Genomic DNA, 10,906 nt, shown 5'->3' with positions numbered 1-10,906 from the left:
TGGTATGACTTAAAGATTGCTGCATACCAGCGGAACCCATCCAACTTGAAGGAGCTTCCATAGTTTTGCCTTGAAGAATGGGCAAAAATCCCAGTGGCTAGATGTGCCAAGCTTATAGAGGCATACCCCAAGAGACTTGCATCTGTAATTGCTGCAAAAGGTGGCTCTACAAAGTATTGACTTTGGGGGGGTGAATAGTTATGCATGCTCAAGTTCTGTTTTTTTGTCTTATTTCTTGTTTGTTTCACAATAAAACATATTTTGCATCTTCAAAGTGGTAGGCCTGTTGTGTAAATCAAATGATATAAACCCCCATAAAATCAATTTTCATTCCAGATTGTAAGGCAACAAAATAGGAAAATGCCAAGGGGTGTATACTTTCCCAAGCCACTGTAGATGAAGGGGAGGAGAAGGATTTTTAAGTCTTGAGACAATTGCGACTTTATTGTGTATGTGTCTCAGACAAAAGATTTAAGTGCCTTCAAATGGGGTGCTGTAGTAGGGGCCAGGCGCATCGGTTTGTGGCAAGAACTGCAACGCTGCTGGATTTTTCATGCTCAACAGTTTCCTGTGTGTATAAAGAATGGTCCACCACCCAAAGACCAACTTGACATGACTGTGGGAAGCATAGGGGTCAACATGGGCCAGCATCCCTGTGAAACACTTTCGACACATTTACATTTATACATTTTAGTCATTAAGCAAATGGGTGCAACTCAATATTAGGCAAGTGTCCTTATGTCTTGTTCACTCAGTGTACATCTTCTACTATGTGCATTGTACTGTATATGTACGATGTGTTAAAATGTAGCAAAGTCAATTCATTCATTATCTGCCCCACAAAAACAGCAGAAATTATCAGAAATTGGTCGTTTAAATTTTCAAAACAACAACCTACTTACCTTTTTCTGTCACTGCAGAATGCTAAATAAAAATGTAATCTTACAACAACGCTTTGAAAACTAGAGTGAAATAAAATCTTACTCTATGGAGAACAGTGTTGCTCAAACCTCTGCTGATGAAACACCATTTGTCCTATAAGATTTCACATCTTATATTTCAACATAACCCATACATATCCAGCATTTCTTCCTCAAATAAATTATTAATGCATATTTTTCTAAATGTCTTAATTACAACTCAAAATTAGTCAAAAGGTTCCAAGTGCAAATCTGAACAGTTAGGAATTTCTAGATTACTTTTCACATTTGGTTCACCGTCCTTTTCTTAAACATCATCAGGATTCAATCGTAGTGCCATTAAAATGTGCTTACCACGGTATTGCTTTTAACTTGACCACAATTTAAAAAAGACACACTTGCATATTGTTATAGTTTTAAAGACAAATTCAATGTATTCTGTCAAATTAATCCAGTTCAAAATCTAGGTTAAAATAATAATCCCAGTAAAAATAATTCTAAATATATTGCCATCATGGTTCATTTTATATCTCCCTATATTCGTAAGTAGCTAAAATAAGAAAAGTTTGAATAAGCAGCATATGCATATATTAACTATGTTCAAGCTATGTTATTTAAAACACAAACAGACACCCTAATAATAGGATACACTACTACTGTATTTAGTGATATCTTCATGTTTGTTTTTCCTTTTTTTGTTTACCATTGTTTTGATATCACATGTAAATCGTGCCTATTTTGTGTGCTCCTGATCTGACACGTCACACTGCTGGTTTCTCCTGGTGACAAAGCGAAATCTATTCAGGCAGAGCAATCGATTCACGCCCCAAAGCTTTTACCTATCTTGTCTCATTTCACATCTTCCATTATCCACAGAATATGGACCTGGAGATTGAAAATGACTTTTCACTAAGATTACTGTACCACGTGAAGTTAATCATTCCTAAATCCATACAGAACTCTTTCCATTTTTTACAACGGTCCCAGCTTTCTCTGTAGTGGCTGATTTCGGCCTGGCTCCTTGTTTCTCCTGGGTTGTGTTGACCCTGATTTGCTCTGCCAAGGTGCTTCCAGGACTACTTGTCCTCGAGGTGGCCTGGTTCTTGTTGGTGTTATAGGTCTGGAAGGCCATTTCGAGCTGCTCCTGGGCCACCCGTAGGTGGCGGTGCAGGCTGGCTAGGTCCGAGGGGATGTTGTCATCTGGACTGGTGCACTCCTGGTTATGTTCCTGGACATCGTTGGCCATGTTCTGCTCATGGTGCATAATTAGACTGTTGGGGATAATCCGGTTGGGCCTGTCTGACTTCATGACTAGGTTGTACCCGGGGGGAGAGGCGGGGATGTTATGGGAGTACGGGTAGCTGTACGAGGGCCGTCGTCCCTCCTGATTCCTCCTCTTGCGGAGAGTGTCTCGGAATGTTCCAATGCTCAAGTGGAACATCTCACACACGTTGAGGAGCAGGCAGAGGCAGCTGACGACATACATGATGAGCAGGAAGATGGTCTTCTCCGTCGGCCGAGATATAAAGCAGTCTACATTGTGGGGACAGGGCAACTTATTGCACACATATGATGAATTAACACGGAAGCCGTAGAGAAGATACTGGCCCGCCAGGAAGCCGATCTCAAACACGGCCCGGGACAGTAGCTGAAGGACATAGATTCTCATCAGGCCCTCTTGCATGATCCGCCGGCGGCCGTCATGTTTCTGCGGCTTGGCCGGCTCAGGCTTGACTTCTTGGGCTTCCACCACCTCCTCCTGGTAGATCATAGGCTCTGCATCGTTGTCCTCATCCTCCTCCCGCACCTCCTCAAGCGGGTGGTTATCCGTCCACCTTTGAGCATGAATGAGCTTCTTCCGGCGGTGGAACTTCCGGCGCTCCAACTCAGAGGTGCGGGCTATCTTGTGGATGGCGTAGCCCAGGTACATTACTGAGGGGGTGGAGATCATGATGATCTGGAAAACCCAGAAGCGGACATGTGAGAGTGGGGCGAAGGCATCGTAGCACACGTTGTCACAACCGGGCTGCTTGGTGTTACAGGTGAACTTGGTCTGCTCGTCAGAGTAGATGGACTCGCCCCCCACGGCGGTCAGTACAATGCGGAATATGATGAGCACCGTGAGCCACACTTTCCCTACAAAGGTGGAATGGTTGTGGATCTCTTCCAGAAGACGCGTGAGAAAGCTCCAGCTCATGGTGGTCATAGAGGCTTTTCAACTAGAATCTGGAAACACATAAAAAGTATAATTAAGGGTTTAGTTGAATAAAAGAGAGACAAGAACTAACAGAACTAGTCACAGCTCATACACAACATCAACAGAACTAGTCACAGCTCATACACAACATCAACAGAACTAGTCACAGCTCATACACAACACCAAATCAAATTTTATTGGTCACATACACATACAGTTGAAGTTGGAAGTTTACATACACCTTAGCCAAATACATTTAAACTCAGTTTTTCACAATTCCTGACATTTAATCCTAGTAAGAAGTCCCTATCTTAGGTCAGTTAGGGTCACCACTTTATTTTAAGAATGTGAAATGTCAGAATAATAGTAGAGAGAGAGAATGATTTATTTCAGATTTTATTTCGTACATCACATTCCCAGTGGCTCAGAAAATTACATACACTCTTAGTATTTAGTAGCATTGCCTTTAAATTGTTTAACTTGGATCAAACATAAAAACTGTTTAGGGCTAGTGGGACAGCTAGCCCTAAGGAGGTTCATGAAATCAATAAATTGCTAACATCAGATAACATTCTTATATTAGCCATTTCTGAGACTCACTTAGATAATTAATTTGATGATACAGTAGTAGCAATACAAGGATATAACATCTATAGAAGAGACAGAAATGCTTATGTGGGAGGTTTTTCTGTATATATTCAAAGCCATATCCCTGAAATGCTTAGAGAAGATCTTATGTTTTGAAATGTTGTGGTTGCAGGTTCACTTGGCACATCTAAACCTTTTCTTTTGGGTTGTTGCTATAGGCTACCAAATGCAAACAGTCAGTATGTAAATAATATGTGTGAAATGCTTGATTGTGTATGTGATGTAAACAGAGGTCTACTTTCTTGGGGACCTGTATATTGACTGGTTTTCATCAAGCTGTCCACTCAAGAGGAAGCTTCTCACTGTAACCTGTGCCTGTAATCTGGTTCAGGTTATTAATCAACCTACCAGGGTGTTTCCAAACACTACAGGAACAAGATCATCCAGATGTATCAATCACATTTTTACTAATACTGTAGAACTTTGTTCTAAAGCTGTATCCGTACCCATTGGATGCAGTGATCACAATATTAGGGCTATATCCAGGAAAGCCAAAGTTTTGAAAGATGGGCCTAAAATAGTTTATAAGAGATCACACAGAAGATTTTACTGTGACTCTTATGTGGATGATGTAAAAACTATGTGTGGGTATGATGTGATTAAAAAGGAGGATCCAGCCACTGCACTTGATGAATTTATGAAATTGCTACTTATTGAAAAACATGCACCTGTTAAGAAACTGACTCTTAGAACTGTTGACCTCAGGATCGGTGTCCCTAAACCAGGATTGTTGTTGCTAATGTGCGCTAATGTGACTAGAATGAAGTTGTATACAACAGCCAACCTTCCGGGACATAAACATGTGCAGAAAGCTTATATTCTTGTTAATCTAACTGCAGTGTCCAATTAGCAGTATCTATTACAGGGGAAAAAAGACCATGTTATTGTTTGAGGGGAGTGCACAAAAAATATATATATATCACAGCAACTGGTGTGATACATTCACCTCTGAAGGTAAATGACATACTTATATTCAGTAACCTTGCTCTGATTCGTCATCCTGAGGGTCCCAGAGATAAAATGAAGCATAGTTTTGTTTGATTAAATCCCTTTTTATGTTCAAATGTAGGATTTGGGGTCTACAGTTTGACCCCACTGCTGTCTCTGGCTCCACTCCCACTCCGCCCAGACATCTAGATGTGTGAAAGTTAGTGTATAAGCTAATGGTCCATCCAGTATGACATTCCTGGGAGTGTGTAAGATTACATTTTGTATTACCATAGCATTTGTGTATGTTCTCTATAGTTATGTACTTGAAATGTATCAATTGGCCAATTCGGCACATTTGGTCAAACCTCTGGCAGACTTGATACAAAATATTTGGAAGTAATGTAATTCTCCACTGCATCAGTCTTAAACTTTGTACACACACCGCTGCCTTCTGGTGGCCAAAATCTAAATGACACCCAGACTCCTATCTGAAAGTATGGTCTTTCTCTTTTCTCTTTTACCAGATCTAGTGTGTTATATCCTATCCTATCTCCTACATTATTTTCACATTTCCACAAACTTAAAAGTGTTTCCTTTCAAATGGTATCAAGAATACACATATCCTTGCTTCAGGACCTGAGCTACAGGAAGTTAGATTTTGGTATGTCATTTTAGGCAAACACATAAAGCATAAAAAAGGGTCAGATCCTTGCTTCATGGATTGATGAGGAATTGAAAAACTGTATGGTTGAAAGAGATGGGGCAAAAGTAGTAGGTAATAAGTCTGGCTGCATATCTGACTGGCTGACTTACTGCAAATTGAGATATTATGTGACTAAACTCAACAAAAAGAAGAAGATACTGTACTATGAAGCCAAGATCAATGATATAAGAATGATATATACACACTGTCTATAGTTATCCCAACACCTCAATCAAGACAATCTGGCCTATACACCATCTCTATTAGTTTACTCAAATACTCAAATACCCCTGTCTGTCCCACTCTACACCTGCAATGCTTGCTGTTTGGGGTTTTAGGCTGGGTTTCTGTACAGCACTTTGAGATATCAGCTGATGTACGAAGGGCTATATAAATTAATTTGATTTGATTTGATATATTGATGACGGAGGACAACCCAAACCAGAGGGTTTTTCTCTTTGCATTTTCACACGACCACCTGTACTCCTAACCTCTTTATTAAAGGTAACTGTCCAGTGAAAATCTCACTTTTAAAAGTTAATATTCTGTTAACTCATTCCCAAATAATGTTGCCTACTCGTCCTATTCTCGTATTTGTGGCCAAAGCATAAATTGGAGAAAAATACACTTAAAAAAACACACCTCAAACAGACCATTTAAAAAAATGTTGCTATTTCCTCAAATAACATGATCTCATGTTGGCTCATTGGCTGTGCTGTCCAATCAGCAGTCTACTTGAATGAATATTTTTAATGACAAGTGTATGCCCAGTCTCCCTCAACATTCTGTTGTTGGAGTATGCCCACACCATTAAAACACAGAAAAGCTGCTTTTTAACATACTGAATTCCATGTTTTTGGAATGAAAACTTGTTCACTCATATTGGAAATACTAGACAGTTACTTTAAAACCTTTACTTCGACCAGATCCTAGAAGTCAAGTCTCTTCTCTTACCTTTTTCAAAGTCAACTTGTTACTGCAGATTTACCTAAATCAGTTGATTAAACCTTTTGCTTTCTTTTAATTTACGAAATTACATGATACAGAGCAATTGTGTTATGATCCTCATATTCCTATAAAATATGTTTGTGAACTTTTTGCAAACATTAAAATATTTATTTGAGATGAACAATTCCACTCTAATCCCAACATGTAGGCAAAATAGATTTAAATAATATATTTGCACACAACTTTTGCTATAATAGTACATAATGACAATGCAACACAACAGACTAATGCTAATTAAAAGCAACAACTATGAACATAATCCCTGGGACCTATTTGAAATGAATAAACAGATTGTTCTCACTCGCTTCCATGTGCAAAAAAAAATGTGGTTCTAAATTAGCATTTTTGGAATCTTTTTTCTTAAACATTATAATTATAAAACACAAATAAAACTATTGGAGTGCATTATTTTTTAAATAATTCTAATAATCAATTCAAGTTAGCAAAAGACTTGAAAAAAACTGCTGACATACTGTATCACACACAGTGGTATAGTGGTGTAAATGCAAGTAAACACAGTTTTGTTCCCAACTTTTTTACTTTGCGCAACAGTTTACCCACCTTTTTGTGGAAAAATGCATTAAAAGTATTGGGAGCGTTACCTTAGACAAGTAACGCATATGCATAAATAGTGAGAGGATATGTACATGACCTTGTGTATAGATTACTCAAAAGCTTCTACTATTCTCATACTGTTTAATGATTAATGATGCAGCTTCTCGATGACTGAATGAAGGGATATTTAGATTAATTCTCTCCAAGCTAAAGGAAGGTAGTGAGTGACACACCTGGGTTATATCAAGATAGGAGACATATGGGGGAGGAGAGAGAGAACGCAAATGTGGAGGTGTCTCTGTGTGCTATACTCTTATTCGGAGAGAAAATCCCTATACTGTAGGTTCCCCTGAATGTTGAACTGGGACTCTCAGATTGATTTTAAAGGAAGAGAAGTAGGCCATCTATGCTTCTCCCAGGATGTTCTCCCACTAGTGTCCCCACTCCCCTCACACACAGAGCAGACTGACTGCCTGCTTTGTGAGTTGATAGTATCATGACTGTATAGCAGCACTGTCTCCGCTAGCTGCCATCTGAGTGAAAACAGTGAACAGGAGAGGCTTGTTCGACTGCCTAGCTACCACGAGGCCACGAGGCCTGCCCTCCAGACCCACCAGACCCTGTGCTGCTTCTGTCTCACACCGGGGAGAGAGGGGCAGCTAGCACCACATGGCCAGGCCACAGACGGCAGCTACCACCACATGGCCAGGCCACAGACGGCAGCTACCGTGGGCAATATAAGGTGGGTGAGCCCTCATGTGAAACACGTATCTAGTATTATAAGTTAGTAAACTGTTCATAAAATGAATAAAGATGGGTAAACTGAGTTTACATTTGACTACAATACATCCCTGCCCAGAACTTGAGGATAGGCAGGTTTGTTTAACTGAAGCCCAGTAAGGATTATGGCTAGGCTTTATAATGAAGGGTGCCCCATGAGAGCATGCTTTGGAAGTGATTGGCTGTTGTGTACATCAATTCAGTGTGGGTAGTTTGCAACATTATTTTATGCAGTTGGTTGAACTGGAACTGGAAAAGAGAAAACGTTTGTGTAACTTGTCAGTGTTACTCTTTCGCTGTGTGATATTGCCATGTTTTATTTTAGGATCTCTACATGTTAATTCCATGCTAGATGTCGGAGGTTACCAATGCAAAAAAGCAATACACATGTTTCATGCTCATGCCCTTTGGGGATTAGTAAATATAAATATTTAATTTCTGTTAACAACATGTTTTAACAGTAATGTTGGAAAAATTCTGATAGAACAAACTGATTTGAGACTGTTGTATTAATGATTGCAATTACTATATGCATGTATGAGTTTTAATTGTAGGCATTACTACCAGTTTTTGTTTTTATTCCCTTAATTAGGGTTGCAAAGGGAGGTATATTACTGGAAACATTAGAAGGATTTTATGTAGTCTATCTCAAGACCCTTTTGAGTCCTTCAGATTATCACAGGTGTCCCTCTGTGTGGCCTTCCCACATGTACAATATTTGAAATAATTAAATTAGAGGGTTTTAAAATAAATAATAGAATGACAAATCTGTAAAACATTATCCTAAATATAAACCATGAACTCAGTCAGTGAATATCATTGGCGTTAAATATGAGGCTTTCAGCATGAAATATACTTCATATTTATTTATTTCACTATGTCAATATGTATTTGCTGTCAATGTTTTGGCATCAAACTGGTGGCAGTTGTGAAGAAAAGTCAATAGTTGCAGTTCATTTAAAATAAGACTTTATTCACTTAAATCATATGGTCTATCTACTTGAAACGCATGGACAATATGGACACAGATATAAAAAAATGAAAACTACATATGAATACAAATTTTTAAAGTTATTGAAGTACAAGCTTTGCAACCCTATTCTAAATATCAATCAACCGTGTAAATATTGATTTCAGTATCCGCACTTAGCTGAAGGGGGAAAAAAATGACTGTGTGATATGACAAAATAAAAGCATTGTTTTTATGTAGGTTATCTTTCCATTTCCGTATTACGACATAAGCTTTGTTCTCCCATTGAAGGTGATCCCACCTGACTGGCCCTCATGATCTTGACCTTTGACCTGTGTCCTAATGTGAATAAGTAATGTATAGTTATAGTTCACCACTTTTATTCACCATTAAACATAATCTAACCCAACATTTTGAACACATGTCAAATATATTTAAAATGGTACAAATCTGTATAAAAAGAAAACAATAATGAGAACTGCATCTCTATATCTTATAGAACAATTATTTATTAGCCTGGTGTAAACAAGTTGCAGTAACACCTTGCTGTAATTGCATGGAATTCTTCTCTGAATTTTATATATTTTTATGACATGTTTTTTTTATTTACGGTAACACAGCCAAGACACAACAGTAAGGATGAAAGAAAAAAGACAAAAACACCCACCCACCCATCCCCCCTCCCCAACCCACATAGGACCACGTTTATTGATGATATCATAACGGTTCTCTTAATATTAGTCCATAACTCAACGTTTTCTCTCTATCCCCACCATATATGGCCAACTGAGATCCACCAATTTGAGAAATGTCACAAATGTTTAGGTCGTAGCGGCCTGAGAGAATATACATGATAAAGAATTACAAATGACCTGGTGTCAGGGGTGTACGTCAAGATGAACTACCTTTCTTTATCTGCTGCAAAATAATATCCTTCCAGCTTTACACAGTGGGACTAAAATATGTGTCTGTTTTTGAAATAAAACTGGTGCCCGAGGAGACACATTGGGCTCATCTCAATACATATTTCTGCACCATACTTTTACCCTGTTGATTTAAAAACCATGCTACATTTGGCATACAATTCAAATGTAACAATCTACACCTGAATTCTGCATCAAAGTATTGTAACCTCATTTCAAATGTTCAGTCGACAACACCTACAGTACGACAGAGGAAAGAGCTACGCATCCTAGGGTTTGGGAGAGAACAGACAAAACCCACCTGGAGAAGAAGTTGGACTGCACGCTCTGTTCAGACATAACTTTGTCCACATTTTCACAGCCATCCCGTGCCAAGTCCGTGCCGATGGCATGGAGGGTCCATCCTGATCCTGATCTGACGCTGTGACATACTAGCTAACAACAACATAATCTCCCCCACATAGTAAAAACAACAAACACTGTATAATTAGACTACTTAGCCTTTTCTGTTTTCCTCTCCTGACTTATCCACACAGTGAGGACGGAACTGAACTTTTTCTCCTGTGAATGCCTCACATTCTGACTCGTGTCTGTTTTCTATTACGCCAGCCTTTTGCCCAAGAAGGAAGTATAAAAAAGAGAAGGAGGAAAGACAAGGAAAAAATCTCTCCCTCCCCACCCTGGCAAGTGACCCTGTACTAGAGGGTCAAATTTAAGGACATCTGACTGCAGATTGAAATTAACACCCACCCAGCTGAGGGAGGCTTGTTAGTGGCAACACCTCCAGCCTTCCCCTTCCCACCCACTCCATGTAGCTCAACACTTCTAAACACTCACCACCCTATAGCTCAACACTGCTCAACATTCAGCCACCTATAGCTCAGCACTGCTCAACACTGCTCAACACCCAACCCCTCTATAGCTCAACACTGCTCAACACTCACTCCCTTGTAGCTCAACACCCACCCCTCTATAGCTCAACACTGCTCAACACTCACCCCCTATAGCTCAACATTCCTCAACACTCACCCCCCTGTAACACAACACTGCTCAACACTCACTCCCCTGTAACTCAACACTGCTCAAAACTCACTCCCCATAGCTCAACACTGTTAAACGCTCACCACCCTAGAGCTCAACACTGTTAAACGCTCACCACCCTAGAGCTCAACACTGCTCAACACTCACCCCCTATAGCTCAACGCTCACTCCCCTGTAACTCAACACTGCTCAACACTCACCCCCCTGTAGCTCAACACTGCTCAACACTCA

General features: G+C 39.6%; 1 protein-coding gene across 1 annotated transcript; it reads right to left on the bottom strand.

Moving 5' to 3' along the window:
• Positions 1-233: 233 nt before the first annotated feature.
• Positions 234-10,324, bottom strand: LOC112226787 (gap junction gamma-1 protein). The gene is made up of 2 exons (XM_024391337.2): positions 9,936-10,324; positions 234-3,146 (listed from the first exon to the last, which is right to left on the bottom strand). Exon 2 carries the CDS (start codon positions 3,124-3,126, stop codon positions 1,864-1,866), a length of 1,263 nt encoding a protein of 420 aa, XP_024247105.1. The 5' UTR covers positions 3,127-3,146; positions 9,936-10,324; the 3' UTR covers positions 234-1,863.
• Between the last annotated feature and the right edge of the window lie 582 nt (positions 10,325-10,906).

The sequence above is a fragment of the Oncorhynchus tshawytscha genome, linkage group LG28 (genome assembly GCF_018296145.1).
Source record: "Oncorhynchus tshawytscha isolate Ot180627B linkage group LG28, Otsh_v2.0, whole genome shotgun sequence".
Classification (NCBI taxonomy): domain Eukaryota; kingdom Metazoa; phylum Chordata; class Actinopteri; order Salmoniformes; family Salmonidae; genus Oncorhynchus; species Oncorhynchus tshawytscha.
This window is presented reverse-complemented; position numbering and strand designations above follow the sequence as displayed.